The sequence below is a fragment of the Loxodonta africana genome, chromosome 1 (assembly GCF_030014295.1).
Source record: "Loxodonta africana isolate mLoxAfr1 chromosome 1, mLoxAfr1.hap2, whole genome shotgun sequence".
Lineage (NCBI taxonomy): Eukaryota > Metazoa > Chordata > Mammalia > Proboscidea > Elephantidae > Loxodonta > Loxodonta africana.
Genome location: NC_087342.1, coordinates 228,429,600 through 228,450,548, shown reverse-complemented (window position 1 = coordinate 228,450,548; position 20,949 = coordinate 228,429,600). Strand labels below are relative to the sequence as shown.

Sequence of the window (20,949 nt, the reverse complement as noted above, 5' to 3'; positions counted from 1 at the left end):
ACAGCCTAATTGTTCATTTGCCAGTTCACCAGTTGCCATCAAGTGGATTCTAACTCATGGTGAACCCATGTGTATCAGAGTAGAACCCATGTGTATCAGTGTACCACAGTGTTTTCAATGGCTGACGTTGGAGAAGTAGGTCAATAGACCTTTCTTCTGAAGCACTTCTCGGTAGACTAGAACTGCCAACCTTTTGATTAGCAGCCAAGCAGTAACCATTTGTACCACCCAGGTTCATATTACCCCTAAACTGAACGAAACCCAGATACCCATCTACCGTAGCAAGTCAACAAACCACAGACACAGGCAACAATGTGGATGAAGCGAAACAATGTTGAGAAAAAGAATACATTCTGTACTATTTCATTAATATGAAGTTGAAAACCTGGAGACACTTAACAATATAGGTTAGGAATATGTATCAGTGATAAAACGGCACAGAAAAGCTGAGAAGTGATTTCCGTAAGTCAGGATCCTATTATCTCGTGTGTCTGGCGATGAGGTGAACGTGAGCTAGAGGGACACACGGCAGGGACTCTGGGGTGCTGACAATGTTCTCTTTGCTGATCTGAGTTGTGGTTGTTTCCACAGATGTTTGTGATTACTGAGTATGTATATTTAAAGCACTCTTCTGGATTTATGTTGCATAATATTACGCTAACCCAGACTCTGGGCTGTTAGCTACACATTTGTGTGTAGCTCCTGAATGAATCCTCTGTTCACATTCACTGGGGCTGACTTTTATTATTAAAAAATGGGGAATGTTTGAGTAAAAGAAAACTGTGTTAAGAGAAAAAATGAATAGGGGTATAAAGGAATTGACATATAAAATCAACTCTCACATACATACATACACACCTTTGCATCCTAAGACTAAAAAATAAACGATATTATTTTGATGAAATCACTTGAAAAATCAATCTTGCACTTGGCTACACAGCAATCTAAGCCTCTGTAAGTTTGCTAAAAGTTTTCTATAGAGTACATACTCTAGCGTCTCTCAAGTCAGACATTGCAGCGTAAAGTTACTTATTACCTAACGTTACGGCTGTGGCCCTGCCAGCAGTGCTCAAGTCATACATTTTTCAACTTAGCTTGATGGTCAAAACTGAACAAAAAACAAAACTCAGATAAATAAAAAAAAAATAGCTAGTAGTAATTACATTTTATGAAGAACAGAAGCCTAGCAAAAGAAGATATCACAAGGTTCTCATATCTGAAAAGAAATAAGAAAAAAAAAAAAGATAAAGCATTTAATAGGTATTATTTACAACTTCGGTACAAATTTTCAATTCAAATAAACATCACAGGGTTTTTATTAATTGCTAATCACGCAATAGTTTTTTCAGCTTTCCTTCCCGACGACATGACTTGGTTATAAGGCAAATGCTCTAATACGTTACTTATACTGATACGCCCATCAGACACAACTTTATCAAGCGTCTTGAACTTCAATAATTTTGAACGCTTACAGGAACTGCTTGGACAGATGTCCTAATTTTAATGATTTACCAGAACAAATTAATAATAATAAACAGGGCAAGAAGCCCGAGAAGCAGTGTTGTAACCAGTCGCCATTGAGTGAATTCTAACTCATGATGAGCCCATGGGTGTCATAGCGTGCTCCGTAGGGCTTTTTTTTTTTTTAACATAACATTTCCAAACTTATCATGGGTTCCTAGTATTTATTACGACTGATTGTATGGAAGTAGATCCCCAGGCCTTTCTTTTAAGGTGCCTCTGGATGGATTTGAACCTCCAACCTTTTGGTTAGGAGCCAAGCGTGGTAACCATTTGCAGCACCCAGGAGCTCCGGATTATAAAGTTTGGTACCTAAAATACTCTGCAGTGAACTGTAACATCTTTCAGAACAGTGGTGAGGAAATAAACTAGAGGATCATACCAAAAAGGCCCGTGTGGTGGCATCAAATAAAGACTAAAAGTCAAAGACCACAGAAGGACAGCCCTAAGATGGCAGCTTGATCATTGTCTAGATTTTCCAATCTGACTCCACTGCTAACCTAGGACCCCCCCAACTATTAAACATTGATTTAAAAAATAAATAAGGCAACTCCAATTGTACTTAAGAGACAGAAGAGCAGTATGAGAACTTTACGTATTATCAACTCAAAATCCCATATCTCATCTATGCTGTTTATTAAATTTGAACACCCAGGATCAAATAACATTTATTCAATTTAAAGTTCCATTACTTACAATTTTTCTCATGACCCATCTGCCCAAGTCAGCCCAGTTCTGTGCATTAATACTTAACGACGCCTTCTCAAGAACTACTTGTGTGATGCACACCTACCTTCACTAGGGTCTGTTCTCTGTGGCACTTATTTGCTGTTTGTGCTCTACAACAAAGAAGAAACCTAAAAATTAGGCCTTTTCTCAGCACTGAAAGCAACTTTTGTGGAACTTATTTTCCCCCTGCTTTTCTGAAGGTTGCTTTCAAATTTACCTTTTGGGAGAAGGAAGAGGTTATAGCGAAAAGGGCATTTGAATTAAGAAATCTTCAATTCCATTCCCAATTGTACCCATCAGTAGCTACGTGAATCTCGGCAAATCATTTAACTTCTCCAAGATTACTACTCTTCTTGCTTTCTTTCTCCCTTAAATTCTTACAAGGACGATGTTCTTTACTTCTTGTATTTGCCACAGAAGTAAAAATGATACAAAGCACTTGCTACTGAAGCTGTCCTAATCAGCTAAGGCCAGAAACACCATCTTTTATGACTGGTCAGCTATGCTTATTACCTGTTTGTCTCTGTGGGTCACTAATATCTTTTTTCTTTTGTCAGTTTTCAGATGAAATGAGATCGGTATTGTTTTGCTTTTGTTTCAAATGCCAAATCTAAGTCATCAGCAATGTATCAAGATAGTGGCACTGAGAAATAGTTCTGAAATCCCAAAGGTCTGATTGGTAAAAGCAGAGTGGTGTGTTCTAGGCAAGAGCATTAGTGACATCTCAGCAGTTAGCATTTAGTACCAGAATGCCAACGTCACATGAGGGCTAAGTCAGTATAACCGCTGCCGAATTCTACAACATGAAAGACTCCTAAATACGGCATGTGGCACGTTAAGATTTTCCTATACTGTCTAGATTATCCAGTGAATTTCTTATACCAAAACCCCGATGTCTGCTCCCAATGGATTCTAAAACTCCAAACCAAACTCACTGCCATCGAGTCAATTCCGGCTCATAGTGGCCCTATAGAACAGAGTAGAACTGGCCCATAGAGTTTCCAAGGAGTGCCTGGAGGATTCAAACTGCTGACCTTTTGGTTAGCAGCCGTAGCACTTAACCACTATGCCACCAGGGTTTCTCAATGGATTCTAGGCCTTATAAAACTATTTTTTAAATGTACAACAGTATGGTAATGTCTTTTCAAATTACTGACTAGGCAAGAAGTGGTGTGGGGAATATACAGGAAAAACGCACAAGGCAGTAATCAACGATAAGCATATAAACAAGCAAACCAGAAACACTGCCCTGGGGGTTCTTGTTCACAGGGACACACAGTGCTTGCCTTCCTGAGCCATAGCGAGGCAGGCCAGGCTACAGCACAGACTTCATGTTACAACAGTGAGAATCAATAGGATGTGCCAGTATGAGTTCTCACACTTTGTGCTTTTGCCAGGTATGGAATATGATGGAAGAAAGAAGCCATGAGGTTTCATATAAGGTATACCAAACAAGCCAAACCTGTTGCCACTGAGTCGATTCCGACTCATAGCGACCCAATAGGACAGAGCAGAACTGTTCCTTAGGGTTTCCAAGGAGCACCTGGTGAATTCAAACTGTCGACCTTTTGGTTAGCAGCTGCAGCTGTTAACCACTATGCCACCATAGAGAGTGTATAAAAATTAGGTTAAGTAGCACACTAGGGCTCAGAATGGTAGCAATGTATTTTACCAGTAGCTACGATGGTTGATTTTATGGAAGTAGCTATAATGGCTGGTTTTATGACCCCATGTGTCTCAGAGGAGCCCTGGTGGCACAGGGGTTAAGGGCTCAGCTGCTAACCAAAACGTTGGCAGTTCAAATCCACCAGCTGCTCCTTGGAATCCCTATGGGGAAGTTCTACTCTGTCCTATAGGGTCATTACGAGTCAGAATCGACTCAACGGCAATGGGTTGCTTTGTTTGTTTTAATTTTTTGGGTGTGTGCCAGAGTAGAACTGTGCTCTGTAGGGTTTTCAATGGCTGATGTCTCAGAAACAGATGGCCAGGCCTTTCTTCCAAGGTGTCTCTGAGTGGACTCAAACTTCCAACCTTCCAGGTAGCAGCTGAGCTGGTTAACGGTTTGTACCACCCAGGGACTCCAGCAATGTATGAGGTATGCAATATCCAAGATGCAGGGCAGAAGGCTTTCAGTTTAAGCTGAGGTTAAGCCAATGATACACGCTTCAGAATCACACAGTGTCTGGCCTCCCACAGAGTCACACACAGTCAAGGCTAACATACGTGTCCAGAAGTCAGCAAAAGAGGCTAATGGAATGGACAGTGGTCTGGTTGATCTAGTTCCTGCTTCCAATACTGATTTTGTTTGTAAACCTGGTTTAAGTGGCCCGGGTACAGCTATAATGGTCCCAGCTGCCTTTAATGTAATTAATCCTAACTTTATGCATCCACCTTCAAGTGCATCACCAAAAAGTTATTCCAAATCTGTAAAATACGAACAAAATAAACAAAACAAAACAAAATCACATACACACGTAAACTGAGCAACCATTTAAAATTCAATGGTGGGGAACGTCCTGGGCATTATAGCTAGGTTTCCTTCCCTAAAATTCGTACACGGAATCTGACAGGGGCTTCCCGTACCCCTGAGAGAAAGCTTAAAATGCCCAAGTCTTGAGTAAAACATACTTTGGTGGCTGAATAATAATCTTATTGAGTAAGAGACACCGTTTTTGTAAACTACACAAGAGTTACAGAAGTTCACATGTTTGTTTCAGTGTGTCTTTAAATAGATGTCTCTTTAGACTGAAGGGTTTAACAAAAAGAGAACGTTTTCCTGGTAAAGTGGTGTCTATAGGGGAGAAGAAAGCACTCCACAGAGGGCAGCTGTAGAAGTCCCTCAGTCATGTTTTCGCCAGCGGGTCAAACAACTGCAGGGCCGTCCTCTTGTCTTTGTCACTGAGCGTCACCCAGCGTCCATAGTCCTTCTCCCTGGGGTCCGTTGGAAGCTCCACCTTCACTGTTGAAGCACTGACTTGTGGGAGGTCCGTGTATGCCCTTTCAAAGCTCCTGGTCCCTGAGTCCGAAGGGTCGGAGCTCTTGGAAAGCCAGGCATGATTTGACAGTGTAGGGTGATGGAGAAGGTTCCGGAAGGGATCTGGATAATCACCAAGGATGGAGGCTGCCTCTGACTTCATATTCTTGGTGACATCGGTGTCAGGGCTTGTGGTAGATGATGTGCCAAGAAAGTCAGCCTGCGGAGAGAGGGGGCCAGTGACTGGCAGGGGTCTAGGCGGGCAGTCATCATGGCTGCTGCAGCAGGCAAGGCCCTGGAGAAGCTGGCTGTTGCTCTGTAGAAGCTGCAGGTGGAAGGCAGCCGGGGCTGACTTCTTCCTCCTCGGTGGGACCTTGGGCACAAGAGACGGGACCTCCAACAGTGCTGGTGCAGTGGCTGCTGCCCCTGGAGGGGCCTCATCGGATGGTGGCTTTCCAAGGCCTGGCTGCTTCTCGGCACTTCTTCCAGGCTGAAATGTTCTGGGTCTGGGGACAGGCGGGACTCGAGGGGCTGTTGTGAGAGAAGAGGTTTCGATGCTTGTCTCTGGGGGCCCAACTGTAAAGTGGGCCATCTGTTCCCCCAACTGTTCTCCTGGCGACGTGGGCTGAGAAAAGGCAGGACAAAGAACATCAGTAAGAAGGCAGCACTCGAGAGTTAGCATCAGAGAGCCTTCAGGTCAGAGAGGAGGCTAAACTGACATGCTAACAAACACGAGATTCCAGGATGTCTACGATGTGCAGGTGGTGACCAGATAAGAAAAAGGACAGGAGAAACACATGCTGACCAAGGACAAATAGAAGGTCCCATGGAACAGGAACGGGCATTTGAAAACCAAGGCCACAGTGAACAAATGGAGACTTTTTTTTTAAATTACCTCAGCAATCGGGGTTATGCTCTTTCCTTATTAAACCCAAACCTCCCCGAAAACATCCTCTTTCAGGCCCCGGCGAAGGCTGGGAATTCACCCGTTTGTACCAGGATTGGGTGAAGGAACTCCTGTTACAGCAGTAAGCTAACTGAAGGACCAAGGGAGACCACTTTCTCTGTGGACTTTTTATTGAAATGTAGAAGAACAGGAAACTTTCCACAAGGTCTTCAGTTCCTTGGTTCTGGTTCAAAATGACCACAAAGCAAAAACCTGCACAGAGCAAGATGAAGCTTTGGTACAGAAATGGCTCTTAGCAGCTTCCCGTTACCAATCGCCGTGAGGTGGCCTGGACGCACAGTGCCCCTGTGTGAGTCAGAGCAGAGCTGTGCTCCACGGGGTTTTCCATGGCTGATGTTTTAGAAGTGGATCACCAGGGCTTTCTTCCGAGGTGCCTCTGGGTGGACTCGAACTTCCAAAGTTTTGGTTAGCAGGCAAGTGCTTAACTCTATGCACCACCCAGGGACACTAACAGTAGCACAGCACCGGCATTTTGGCATTTCCCTTGGTTCTTTAGAAAACAAACAAACAAAAAAAAAAAATCCTCAACAGCCTTTGATTGTAACCCCTGTGCAGCAAGCTGGGAAAATGAATCCATTTCTGCACCTGGCTTTTAAAAGAAACGGCACAACAAGGACAGGGAAAAGGAGGAGGAAAGAGATCAGTTTGGAGCAGGAACGGAAAATAGACAGATGGCAATGAACCAAAGTGGGAGCGAATAGCAACGCAGGGAATGCTAGCAAGCTCTGCAGAGAGTGAAGCACCAAGCAGCCGCTCACACTTCCTACAGGTGAAAGACAGCACCAGCCTACAACGACCAGGCGAGGGATTACCGAGCGTCCTGCCACTAGAACTTGAACTCAAACAGAAGATCCAGATGTCTCTATGGGTGCCAGTCTCTGGGCTGCTACTGTCCTTACAAACTCATGTCTCTGAAGCAGCAAGCAAGGCCGAGCAGCCGGAGAGCGAGAACAAAAGACAATCTGCAAGAAAAGTGGTGAGAAAAGCTGCGGAGCCGCCAGGAGACCTGGGCCGCTCAGAGCGTGCAGTCGGCTCACCTAGGAACTGGTTATTGCTGGTCTATGAAGATAAGATCGATGCACGTGAAACCACGTGCATACAACTTAGACCACGCACAAGTGGGGGATATTAGGATGTGTGGGATAAACCGCAAACAGGGAATATTAGGGTACTTGGGAAAAGGCACCCCATGACGGTTCGGCTTGGGGGTTCCAACAGAATATTTGTGAAGCATAAAACTCAAAGCTGTTCTTGTCACAGTGAGAATGTGCAGAAAGACAGTAAAAGACTTGTTTTTCTGCTCAGCTACAGCCAAGATGCAGCGGGACATGGATGAGAAAGCAGTTAGTGGGATTTTCCTCAAAGGTGGGGTTGTATTGGACTCACAAAGGGTACAGAGAGCCCAGACTCAGCGAGCTGAACGTAATTCCTGTCTAATGAGACATTAGGACCACTCAGGAGTAAGAGTTTGTGTCTCTGGGTCCTTACTTTGCCCGTCCTTCTCAGGGTCGGCTTCTTGATGGCAGGAACTCTGGGTGCTGGCCGCCGGGGAATGAACTGGGGTACCTGGTAGGACTCCAGCTTGGCCACCCCAGGTGTGGGCTCTGGTTTGGAGCTCCCTCGGTCTCTCAGGACCATGGCATTCAGGGCTTCTTCTGGGGTCCCTGGAACATCAGATTGCATGGCTGGGGGTTAAAGAGAAAGGCAATTCACTGCATGACTTACTCTCTAGACAGTCCACATTCTAAGGATAACTTACTGACAACATGTATTTCCTTTAAAAAAAAATCTTTGAGGAGTGTCAGCTTTGGCCCTCAGCCATTTGTGCTTATCTTCTCAATAAGGATGGTGGTCTGGGGTCCGTGGACAGTTCTGGTGGGGACCAGTAAGGCCTTGAGATCATACATAAAGTCTTATGGGGACGTGAATATCACAGGTGGAGGATCCAAAGCCCACCCAAATTTCCAAGGGCCCATGACCAAGAAAATGCTAAGCTGGGGCCCTGGAGAGATTTCAGACCTCAAAAATCTACATCTGTAGAATTTCTTTTAATAACTGCTTTATTGAAATATAATTCACATGCCCTAAAATTACCCTTTTAAAGTGTACAATTCAGTGGTTTTTATTGTATTTGCAGAATTGTTGCAGCCATCACCGTTATCTAATTCCAGAACATTCTCATCACCCCAGAAAGAAACCCTGTACAAATTAGCAGTCACTTCCCATTCCCGCTCCCCCCACCCGCCCCCCAGCCCCGGGCTCTGGAAACCACTAATAAACCACTAATCTACTTTCTGTCTTTATGATTTGCCTATTCTGGACACTTCATCTAAACTGAATCCTACAATACGTGGCCTCTTGCGACTGACTTCTTTCACTCAGCATGTTTTCAAGGTTCATCCATGTTGTAGCGATATCATTACTTCATTTCTTTTTCTTAATAACATTTCATTGTACGGGCATATTGCATTTTGTTTATCCATTCAGTTGACAGACATTTGGGTTTTACATCCACAGAATTATAGTTATTTTTTTTTAATAATAAAAGAAACCACTTGTAGTAGTGTTACCCTAAAATGGTGTTTCTCAGCTTCTGAACTCCTGCCCTCTTTAAAAGAGATTTGAGAATTCCAAATAAGTGAAATATCCTGACTGAAAGCAAATTAGGTCATTGTAATTGCAAATGTCTTTTCAAAGTAAATATCTCCCCTCTCCAAAAGAGATTCTGGTACAAAGTAAAAACAAAAACACAAAAATTTTAGTTACCAGCAACTCTGAATAAGGAAGGTTCCAAGTTAAACTGTGATTAATATGGGTGAAGCAAAGTAACAGCAACAAAAAATTAATAAGCGGGACATGAAAACTGGACAAATGGACATGGGAACCCGAGTTTGAAAGGGAGAGAGTGCTGTCACATTGCGGGGATTGCAACCAATGTCATAAAACGATACACATATAAATTTTTGAATGAGAAGAAAAAAAAATTAACAAGCAAGGGGGTAGAGAAGAGACCCTACCCAGCAGCAAAAGATCTGTCTAGACTTGCTAGTGATTTAAAAAGTGGATTTTGTGGCTGGAATAGGACCCACACCAGAACTGGCTCTTCTTACTGTTTTTAAAATTCATTTTAGTTCACGTCAGTCTCTCCCTTAAGTGATGTGTAATAATTCTTGGATGCTTTTTATATATGTTGTGGACTGAATCATGTCCCCACAAAATATGTGGCAATTGCCTAGGCCATGATTCCCAGTATTGTGTGGTTGTCCTCCATTTTGTGGTCTGATGTAGTTGTCCTATGTGTCGTAAACCATAATCCCTGTCTATGTTAATGTTAATGAGGCATGATTAGGTTATGTTAAGAGGACAATAGGGTGGGATGCAACATTCTTACTCAGGTCACAGCCCTGATCCGATGTAAGGAGAGTTCCCCTGGGGTGTGGCCTGTATCACCTTTTATCTTATAAGAGATAAAAGGAGAAGGAAGCAAAGAGAGATGGACCTGACTACCATCAAAAAAGAAGAGGTGGGAGCAGAGTGCTGAGAGCTGGCAGAGAGTCCTTTGGGCCTGGGGTCCCTGTGCTGAGAACCTCCTAGACCCAGGGAAAGGTTGATGCCAAGACATGTGGAGATCTCTAAGGAACACTGGGCTCACAGATGTTGAGACAAGGACCTTCCTCCAGAGCTGACAGAGAGAGAAAGCCTTCCCCTAGAGCTGGTGCCCTGAATTCAGACTTCTAGTTTCCTAAACCATGAGAGAATAAATTTCTGCTTGTTAAAGACCTCCACTTGTGGTATTTCTGTTATAGCAGCACTAGATAACTAAGACAATATACTTACTGAATTCTGAATATATTTTTTTAAATGAGCAATAACTCTTAGCAGTGGAATTTTAGAAAATGTTGCTAAGGGGTAAAACCAAACCAAACCCAACCCACTGCTGGTGAGTAAATTCCGACTCATAGCTACCCCATGTGACAGAGTAGAAATGCCCCAGAGGGTTTCCTAGGCTGTAATCTTCATGGAAGCAGATTGTCAGGTCTTTCTCCCTCAGAGACACTAGGTGGGTTTGAACCACCAACCTTCCAGTTAGCAGCCAAATGCTTAACCATTGAGCCACCAGGGCTCCTTTCTTAAAAATATAACCTGTTAACCCATTGCTGTCGAGTCGATTGTGACTCATAGTGACCGTATAGGACAGAGTAGAACTGCCCCACAGGGTGTTTTATGGAAGCAGACTGTCACTTCTTTCTCCAGTAGAGTGGCTGGTGGATTCAAACCGCTGACCTTTTGGTTAGCAGCTAAACATTTAACAACTGCGCCACCGGGGCTAAGGGGTACTTTCATTTAACACTGCCTCCGGGGATGGGGGGATTCTTTTTTAGAGCACTTTAGTAGGGAGAGGAAAAGAAAATAAATTTTTTGCCTCAGCAGGGAGGAAGCGCCAGGGGAGTGCCTACCTCCTTTGGCTTCCAGGAGACACCGGATTGCTGCTTCAGCCTCCTGAGCATTGCTGGTTTTGATCTGCTTGACATTGTACGGTTTGCTTATCCCGGTCCTGGCTTTGGGCTTGAGGACAGAATGAGGAATGAAGCACGTTAACACAGGCAGCAGCAGAACCTCACACACACGTTCATCACCTCCCACTCTGCACACGCGTGGAGCTTACAGATTAAAACACAAACTCCAACATAAGGTGCATCCGTCGATCCTCTCAGATCGAGAAGAGGGATGGAATACCAACAGCCACTGGCTGCTGTACGGTCAACGGCGACTCACGGCAATCCTATGTGTGTCAGAAGAGAACTGCGCTCCACAGTTTTCAATGGCTGGCTTTTTGGAAGTAGACCATCAGGCCTTTCTTGCTAGGTCCCTTTGGGTGGACTTGAACCTCCAACCTCTGGGTTAGCAGACTAGTGCATTAACAGCTTGCACTCACCCAGGGACTTCCTAGGTAGAAAACTCACTGCCATTGAGTTGATTCCGACTCAGAGCAACCCTACAGGACAGAGCAGAACTGTCCCATAGGGTTTCCAAGGCTGTAAATCTTTATGGAAGCAGGCTGCCACATCTTTCTCCTGAGCAGCTCTTGGTGGGTTTGAACCATGGAGCACTTAAACCACTGCACCACCAGGGCTTCTTTCCCTGGATGGAAAGGCTCCCCTTCTGCCCCTATGACCTGTCTCTTCTCGCATCATTCACTTTCTCACAGTGATGATGGCAGTCAAGTGGGGAGGTGAGGAGGAGCCGGCAAGTGTTAGATTTTAACAAGGTTCAATAAGAGGCAAAGGGCTAGAAAGACACCGTTTGTAGCCAGGCTTCGACTCTATGTTATCATGGGGGAAGAGGAGAGCAAGGAGTCACGGGAATTCACATATAATTCCCAAATCTCGTTTACCTCGACAGATAAAATCTGAGTGCCTCCTGTGTGCCAGGCACTGTTCCAGGCAGAGGGATCCAGCGAACAAGACAGTGCCCCTGCTCTGTGTAGATTATATCTGAGGGAGGGACTCTCCTTTTTGTCTCCCCTCAGCTAACTTTCCACCAGAACCACCATCTTTTTGTGAGGATGACTGGTCTGAACTCCTCATTCTTCCCTCCCCCTAGCCATGCTCTATACGTCAAGGACAAAGGCAAGAATCAGAAAAGAGAAGCTGATGGGTCTGAAAACCAACAATCCTGACACATGGGGACACCTGGGGTTTTTAACAAAAGTGATTTCCTCTCCGAAAACAAAGTAACCACTTCATTGTTACTTGCTGTCTTGCCAGCTCTGACTCATGGCGACCTTACATAGAACAGAACAAAACGTTGTCCAGTCCTGTGCCATCTCTAAGACCATTGGTATGTCTGAGCCCACTGTGTGGCTACTGTGTCAATCCATTTTATTGGGGGTTTCCCTCATATTTATTGACCCTCTACCAAATACAATGTCCTTTTCTAGCGATCGGTCTTTCCTGATGACATGTCCAAAGTAAGTACTTTGGCCACATACAACCACTTACAGCCCAGTAAAAGACAGGGAGGGGTTTAAAGAGAGAGAGATCTAGGTATTCAGAGGGAGGTGACCTCACGGGGCCTCCGGGCTAAGGGTGAGCCGTGGGGCAGCCCCGCAGGGTGAGCTGCTGACCCATCAAGCTTCTGGGCCCAGAACTCACTGGTTGCTGAGGTGCTCCTGGCAGCAGCTTTGCTGTCTGCAAAATTGAGTACTGCCCGTGGGTGCCGGAGGAGATGGACACGTCCGAAGCCGACTTCTTCACCATCAAGCCAGCTGGAAAAACCAATAAAGGCAGAGTCTCAATCTCAGCGGAGTCCTGGGCAGGGCAGGGCAGGGCAGCTTCCCACTGGGCTACAGGGAGCCCTGATAGGCCATGGTGACGTCCCGGCAGTCAGCAGGGTTTGGGCCCAGAGACTCACGTGGTACTTGGAGCGCTCACAGGTGCAGAAGGCTTACCATGGTTTTTAGTGTGTTTCTCTTGTGATTCCATAACAGCTTGTGCCAATGTCAAGCATTGTTTGAACACAAATCCAGTCTAACATATTGGGGTTTGAATTTGATATAAAAGTCAACTGATTTTTTAAAATGGTTTGAAACATACTGCTCTTATTACGATCAAATATTTTAAATGTTTGCGGGGAAAAAGTTAAAAATCCCAAAGCAGGGGAATAAATTACTTTAAATTATACTTGTAGCCGCCAACGATATTTAATGACACAGGAAACGAATGACATGTTAAGTCTAAAAAAGACAAGTTACCAAACAAAACAGATACCCATTTTGTAAAAAAATAATAACAAATGGGAAGACATAGATACATACAACTAAAAAAAGGCTGGAAGTCTTTTTGTTATAGGTAGTCAACTGAATTTAAAAATATTATGTTGCTTTATACTTCTCTACTTTTGTAAACTTTCTGCAATAATACATGACTTTTGTCCTTGGCAAAGCAAAAATATGCTTAAAAACTGATGTATTTCTGGCTTCCAGTAGAATAATTACTGCGACGCACACATGAGCTATTAGGAACCCAATTCTGGAAAGAAAGCCTTGGAAAGTCTGTATGTCTGGTTGTCACACTTTTTTGGGGGGGGATGGGGCGAGTAAACAGTAGAGGAGAAATAGAAACTGATTAAAGGCATGTGACAACTTTCTCTTCAGGTTATTAAGGAAAGCATGATGGGTAAAGCATTGCTTCTTGAGAAGCCAGAGAGAGTCCCGTCCTAGGAGACCCAGGTGAGGGAGAGCTTGCTCGGGCCTGAGGGCAGCTGGTGGCCAGCAGCCCAAATCACAGGAGAGGTTAGAGGCGGTGTGTCCTGGCCGTCCTAGGTTTCCAGTAAGCAGGCAGAGGCTGGCAGCAGTCAAGGAGAAAGGAGCCTGCCCCTGAATGATGGGGCAGAGGGGAGAAAGGAGCTGGAAAAGCCCCTCCCTGGACTGCACCCCGCTTTTCCATCCACAAAGTTTTAACCCAGAAGCAGCAGTTAGAGCAGCCTTGTAAACGAGTCCGTCCATTTGCCAGGAGAAACACAGCTACCTCCAACATCAAACACACCATGGGTCTGAGACAAAAAGGAGCCTGAGGTGAGGAAAAGCACGGGGGACCCCAAAGCGAGGTTGGAGCTGACTGAGAAGTAGGATTTCAGCAGGAGGAAATGAGCAATTATTCCCAGCAGGCATGGTGGTGAGCAGAAAGCAAGGAGAGGCTTACTTGGAGGGGGGGGTCTCTGCGGTGGGTGAGGTGGCCGAGGCCTATTGGGGACCGACAGAGACCTGCTTGGAGAACGGTGGCGGAAATCCCCAACGGCTTCCAGCTCCTGCTTTAACTTCGCCAGGTCAGCGTCATCTGGAGGACATGTGGGACACGAATGAGACCGTCTGTCCGCGGGGCAAGGCTGTCAGCCCAGGTCTGGGACTCCCACAGGACAGCAACGACTCAGTAGTGTGGACAGTGTCCACTCAGGAGCAGGCGCCTGCTTCTGCTGGCGTGTGTGTGGGGCAGACTAATTAATGCCTGCTTGGAATAGTCGGTGAACAAAGGACGGGGCTTATTTTCCAGACATGAGAGACACTGAAAGATTTTCCCGTAGAGGTGTGTTTCCTTTGGAAATAATCAATGTGACTGGCACGTAGAGTGGAGAGACACTTGAATTCAGAGCCCCGAAGGTTCATCCAGTCACCGGGGAGCCAGATTCTAATCCCTCACCCCACAATGTGGCCAGTTTTTGTTTTTTTTTTAATTTATTGTGCTTTAAGTGAAAGTTTACAAATCAAGTCAGTCTCTCATACAAAAACTTATACACGCCTTGTTATGTTCTCCCCCTTTAAGACAGCACACTCCTTCTCTCTAACCTGTATTCCCCATGTCCATTCAATCAGCTCCTGTCCCCCTCTGCCTTCTCACCTCCTGACAGGAGTTGCCCACACAGTCTCACGTGTTTACTTGAGCCAAGAAGCTCACTCCTCACCAGTATCATTTTCTGTCATATAGTCCAGTCCAATCCCTGTCTGAAGAGCTGGCTTCGGGAATGGTTCCAGTCTTGGGCTAACAGAGGGCCTGGGGACCATGACCACCGGGGTCCCTCCGGTCTCATTCAGACTATTAATTCTAGTCTTTTTACGAAAATTTGAGATCTGCATCCCATGGTTCTCCTGGTCCATCAGGGATTTACTGTTGTGTTCCCTGTCAGGGCAGTCATCAGTGGTAGCTGGGCACTATCTAGTTCTTCCGATCTCAGTCTGATGTAGTCTCTGGTTTATGTGCCCCTTTCTATCTTTTGGGCTCATAATTACCTTGTGTCTTTGGTGTTATTCATTCACCTTTGCTCCAGGTGAGTTGAGACCAATTGATGCATCTTAGATGGCCGCTTGCTAGCATTTAAGACCCCAGATGCCACTCACCAAAGTGGGATGCAGAACGTTTTCTTAATACATTTTCTTATGCCAACTGACCTAGATGTACCCTGAAACCATGGTCCCTAGACCTCCATCCCTGCTAATCTGTGGCCAGGTTTTTAGAAGCTGAAGACATTCTCACTCCTCGGCCAGTAGGGCAGCCTGCTGCCCAGTGTAGCTCCTAGTCTTGAGGATTCTGGCTATCACACAAGTGTCCGCCATCTTGACTGCCCCTGCACATTCTTCTAGGGCTTGGAGGGGTACGGGGAGGTGGTTGTTTCTGTCTTATGCCAAAGAAATAGCTGCCATCGAGTTAATTCTGACTCATGGCAACCGCATGTGTGCAAAGTAGAACTGTGCTCCATAGGGTTTTCAAGGCTCTGACCTTTTAGAAGCAAATTGCCAGGACTTTCCCCTGAGGTGCCTCAGGGAGGACTCAAACTGCCAACCTTTTGGCTAGTGGTTGAGCGCTTAACTGTTTTTCCCACCCAGGGGCCCTGATTTCTGTTTAATTACAGAGCTTATACATTCAGGGCAATTTCAGGTCTTCTTCCCCATACCACACCACAGCCCAATTCACCTCACACTGGCCTGTCCTCAAGCCCTCCAGCTCAACCCTGGGTATCTCCGCAGCTGGAATTGGGCAGAAGCAGAGTTGCTCCTTCTGATGGGGCTGCCTGGACACCGGCACTGTGCAGTACAGAGGAGGTGTGTGCTCGCTGCCTGCCAGGTGGCCGGGCCGCCCGCGGAGTTCCATCTTGCTTCGTTCATTTCTTTATTCAGAGAGGCCTTTGCACTCATGCCGGCTCTGCCCTCCGGAGGCGACCTGGATGACAGCCACCCCAGAGAAAAGGCCGCCTCGTCCCTTCAGCCCCTTCCCCTTCAGGGCGGGAGCCCCTAGATCAGAGCGCACAGAACCACCTTGATGCTCTGACAAGGCAGGTCCCAAGCTAGGTGGCACGTCCAGATCACCAGGGAGCTTTATGAAACGTTTGATCTCTGGTCCGCCCGTCCCCCAAATTCCTATCTCCAAGTGGGGCTCAGGGAAATGGTTGTGTAACGGCTCCTAATGATGCCCTGTAGCCAGGCCACAGATCCACCATGGGACCACCACACAGTCAAAGGGGCTTGGGGGACTCTGCTCCTCTCCCTGCAAAACAGCCCCCGCGAAGCCCCTGAATTCACTTTCTCAGCTGTTCTCAGTTCTCAGCCCCAGTTCACGGGGTCCTGGCACACAGCAGGAGCCCTGCGCTTGCTGGCCAGACCATCCCTCCAACCAGGAGAGACAAGGACGCACAGCTCGCAGGCCCTCTTGGCTGTTTGCGGAGCTGTGCCACAGTCAGACGCTGAACACCAACTACCCTCCTTTCCAGCCTGTGGAACTCCACCAGTATCGGTCGGGTGCCAAGTGCCATCAAGTCAATTCCAGCTCACGGTGACCTGTGTGTGTCGGGGTAGAACCGTGTTCCACCTGTTTCAGTTACCGTAGTATACATCTATTTCATAATTAGACAAAACAAACTAAAGGAAGTTATAAATACATAGGTGCTCTCCCAAATAAAATCCACATAATCATTAGGAACGAGGAAATTCATAAATAAATGTGCTGTGTCTAAATGTCAAAAATAAAAAAGAAAGAAATGTGCTCCACAGGGTTTTCGATGGCTGGTTTTTGGGAAGCAGGTCACCAAGCCTTTCTCCTGAGGCACCTCTGGGTGGACTTGAACCACCAACCTTTCAGTTAACAGCCAAGAGCACTGACTGTTTGCATCACCCAGGGACTCCCATGTAACTCTACTGGGTTTTAAAACTTAGCTCAAAGGAATTATTATACCATTTAATCTAGGAACGTGCAGCTCAATCAACAGAGCTTTTCAGCCCCTCTTTATTCAGGTCTAAAATGATTTAATGATGCTAATGTACAACACTGAGAGCCCTGGTGGCACAAGTGACTTGCAATTGGCTGCTAACCTAAAGGTTGTCGGTTCGAACCCTACCAGCAGCTCCACAGAAGAAAGGCAAACTGCTTCCATAAAGATTACAGCCCAAAAACCCTATGGAGCAGTTCTACTGTGTAACTCAGAGGGTCCCCACGCGTCAGAATCAGCTTGATAGCAGTGTTTTTGTTTTTTTTTTTAATATTACTAAAAAAAACCCCAAATCGTTGCTGTCAAGTCGATTCTGACTCATAGGGACCCCATAGGACAGAGTAGAACTGTTTCATAGAGTTTTCAAGGAGTACTTGGTGGATTCGAACTGCCGACCTTTTAGTTAGCAGCTGTAGCTCTTAACTACTATGCCATCAGGGTTTCCTTAATATTACTACATAATAATAAATATAATCTTATAGCAATATAACAACACATCAGCAACTCAGGACATAGATATGAAACGTACCTGACGGGATTAAATCAAAAGCTTTTGGGGAAAAATCAGAAACGTAGAGCCAACTCAGACCAGTGACCATGTGAATATACACAGGAGATGGGATTGTCAGGCATCTGGCATTCTACAGGGACAGAAGTTGTAAAAACAGGAAATAACAGAGAAAACCAGTGTGGTGGAAGCTGGGTCCTTCTCCACAGTCCCAACCCCACACTGACTGTGGCTCTTGTCCTGGGCCTCTGACAGGACATGCTCACTTGGTTGGGACCACTTTGAATGCCCAACTGTGACAGAGAAAGAGCGTATCTGTCTTGGGCAGAACCAAATGCCGCAGGCTATTTGGGACTGGAAGGTCCACCTACCTTTGTATGTTGGCTGCTGCTGCTTCTTGGTGAATGTAGGCGACCTGCTTGCGGGGGCCAACACTGCGGAGCTGGTGGCTTCCGGAAGGTCATCTCCCAGCAGCTCACTGTCAGAGACCACTGGCCGATGTAGCTCTTCCACCAAGTAGTCCTCATCATCTTCCAGAATGTCCCCTTAGAGCAGAAAATGGACCACAGAAGACTGTGAGGGTGAAAAGCACCTACTCTTTCATCAGTGGGTCTATTTAAACATAACGCCTGGGGTCCGGCCAGAACACACGTGGTTTAGGTCTGAAGTGGCACACGTGAGATCAGAGACAGTGCTGTGACCCCATCACATAGGAGGCATGGCGGCCAAGCTTACACCCTCACAGCCACTGTTGTTCATACACCTTTAGACGGCTCGAGGACACCACCATGCTACCCACGAACACAGCCTGTGGTCCGCACATGGGGTGCAGTGCTTGTACTCTAGTCTTTAAACTTTTACGAAGCGGGGCTTTAGGAGGGGTCTTTAAAATCTTTTGCTAGAACGTTTGCGTGTCCCTCTTCACCAGACCCACAGAGAAGTCCTCACAGGGTTACTAACCTTCGGATTCATAGTCCAAGCTTGTGAAATCAAAGTTTTCCTCCAGCAAGTAGGAATTGGCTGTGGGAGACAGGGAGACTATGCTCTCCCGTTTCCGAATGATTTCCTCTTGCAAACCTTTCAGCCAGTCCTTTGTCTTGGGTCTAATCTTCACTGCTCTGCCTTTCACCTATAAGGGCAGAGTGAACACCAAAATAAACAAGAAAAACCAACTCCTTTTGGTCACAAAATGCTTCTCATGCAAATACTTCATGCATTGGGAGCCAGGCCCATCCTCACGCTTTGCCAAGGTGACAGAGAAGTTGAGGGTCCTGGCCCCAAGCAGGCCCCAGTAAAGCTCTCTCACAGTTGGGTCTAAATAAAGGATGAATCACCATCTCCTGCTTGTCCTTCCATGTGAACTTAAAGCCAGAATATTAGCAAAATGAAACTACATACGAGCTGCACATGCTAAAGGGAAAGATTAAGACACAGTTCCATGTGAAGGTCTAAGGGAAGGCAGCCAGGTCACTCCACGGGAGCTGGACCCTAAATCTTACTCTTTCTCCCATGATCTACATGTAGCCAGGGATGGATGTTGGACAGCTCAGTTAACCAGAGGTACAAATCTCAGCTCCCTCCCTCATGCATACCTACATGTAAAGACACAGGCCAGGGCAAGAGGAGAGGGGACGACGGGGCTACATCAAACCAACAGAAAATCTTAAAAGCTTGTGAGCAGCCATCTAAGATACAACTATTGGAGCAAAAGAGAAAGAAGGAAACCAAAGTCTCAGAGAAGAAACTAGTCTACAGGGCTAATAGCTTACACGAGCCAAGGCCTCATCTACCCTGAGACAAGAAGAACTAGATGGTACCCAGCTACCGCTACTGACTGTTCTGACCTGGAATACTATAAGTGGACCCTGATAGAACGGAAGAAAAACACCATACAGAACTCAAATTCTTAAAAAGTCCAGACTTAGGGACCAGTTAAGACTGGAGGACTCCCTGAGATACTCTTTAAACCTTGAACCGAAACTATCCCAAGGTCACCTTTTAGTGAAGTAACAGATAGGCACACAAAATGAAGGATATCACCTGTGAGTACGGTGCTCCATTAAAAAGCCATCTATATGAGACCAAACGGTCAACAATTACTATAAAGCAAAGATGAGAAGATAAGGGGGCACGAAAACTAGAGTGCTAGAAACAGAACAACCAGAACACAATTAAAGAGAATGCTGACACATAGTGAAAAATGTAACTAATGTCACTGAACAATTTGTACAGAAAATATCACACGGGAACCTAATATGTTGTGTAAGCTTTCACTGAAAAGAAAAGAAAATATTATTTAAAAAAGCAACAGAAAACCACGGGGATCCATTAGCCCCCACTTCACGGCTGGTCAGCGTGACCTACCTTCATGCCATCCACATCCAGGACACTGAGAGCCGAGTGACTATCTGCAAAAGTCACCAGCATCTGTCCTTGGTTGATCCTGGAATAGATAAAACACACCAAGTCAGCCGGAGAATGAGGGTCCTCGAGGAGATCCCACACTGGACCACGCCAGCCGGCTGCGGGTACCTGACGAGAACGATGGTCCCGTAGTTCCCCAAGGTCTGCATGAGCTCGGTGCGCAGGTCCTCAGGGAATTCACTCCTCTCTTCTAAGGTTGGCGACTGGAGATTTACTACGACGGTGGCATCCAGGGGGCCCTGGAAAGAGGAGACCTCCTGGAAAACTCTCTCCCGGGCGTCCACGTCAACTTCTTGTACCTCTGCCTCCACAATGGCCAGCACAGGTCTGTTAGACACAGAGGGAAATGGAAACCCTGAACTTATGATATTGACATACAGAGGTCACCCAACCTTCAGCTTCCAGTCGGCAGCACTTGACACCTAGACCCTGCTGCCGCAGTAAACGTGGCACACCCACGACTACGCCCACCAGCTCCTGCAGGTCCAGGCCAGCTGTCTTGCCCAAGGCCAGCTGTCTTGTCTTTTTCATATTGAGCCAATCTCAGTATTATCTGAGCATTTTTATCTAAGGATGATCTGGGTGGGAAAAAAAAAAGACCATAGTGCTCTAAAGATTTAACCCAGGAATCAAAACAATCGGTGTCCAGTACCGATATATATGTATGTATGTATAACACAACATTTGCCAATTCAATGTTTTGATGTGTACAATTTACTGGCATCAATTACAGTAATTATGTTCTGCAACGATCACCAATAACCGCCGCCAACTTTTCCATCACAACGGGCAGAAACTCACTGCTTCCTATGCAATGGCCCCCTTTCCCCTCCCTCCTGCCCCTGGTGACCACTCATGTACTTGGGTCAGCAAAGAGCTTTTCTATGGTATCCCCAGTACTGCTAAGTGTGTGGAGAGGTGGACACTCCTACTCTGCCAGAGGTTCCAGCTTTTCCAAGGACTACTCAGCAATTTGTATTAAGAGTCTCAAAAATACTCATCTTTATTCACCTAGTAGTCTAACTTGCAGAACTTTATTTTAGGGAAATGATCAGATATTCAGACAAAGAT

The 20,949-nt window shown here is 46.0% G+C and overlaps 1 protein-coding gene across 7 annotated transcripts in view; it reads right to left on the bottom strand.

Moving 5' to 3' along the window:
* Positions 1 to 2,140: 2,140 nt before the first annotated feature.
* SYNJ2 (synaptojanin 2) overlaps positions 2,141 to 20,949 on the bottom strand; it is a 136,518-nt gene continuing 117,709 nt past the window's right edge. For 3 of the 7 annotated variants that reach the window (XM_064292722.1, XM_064292743.1, XM_010598836.3), the window contains 9 exons: positions 19,987 to 20,205; positions 19,819 to 19,897; positions 18,415 to 18,583; positions 17,826 to 17,999; positions 13,895 to 14,029; positions 12,347 to 12,459; positions 10,649 to 10,757; positions 7,680 to 7,876; positions 2,141 to 5,849 (listed from right to left, as the gene is read on the bottom strand). In XM_064292722.1, coding sequence (XP_064148792.1) covers positions 5,094 to 5,849; positions 7,680 to 7,876; positions 10,649 to 10,757; positions 12,347 to 12,459; positions 13,895 to 14,029; positions 17,826 to 17,999; positions 18,415 to 18,583; positions 19,819 to 19,897; positions 19,987 to 20,205 — 1,951 coding nt within the window. In that variant the 3' untranslated portion in view covers positions 2,141 to 5,093. Of the gene's footprint in view, positions 5,850 to 5,907; positions 7,154 to 7,679; positions 7,877 to 10,648; positions 10,758 to 12,346; positions 12,460 to 13,894; positions 14,030 to 17,825; positions 18,000 to 18,414; positions 18,584 to 19,818; positions 19,898 to 19,986; positions 20,206 to 20,949 lie in introns of those variants that run through there. The other 4 variants (XM_064292725.1, XM_064292751.1, XM_064292734.1 and 1 more) reach the window with 4 other exon arrangements.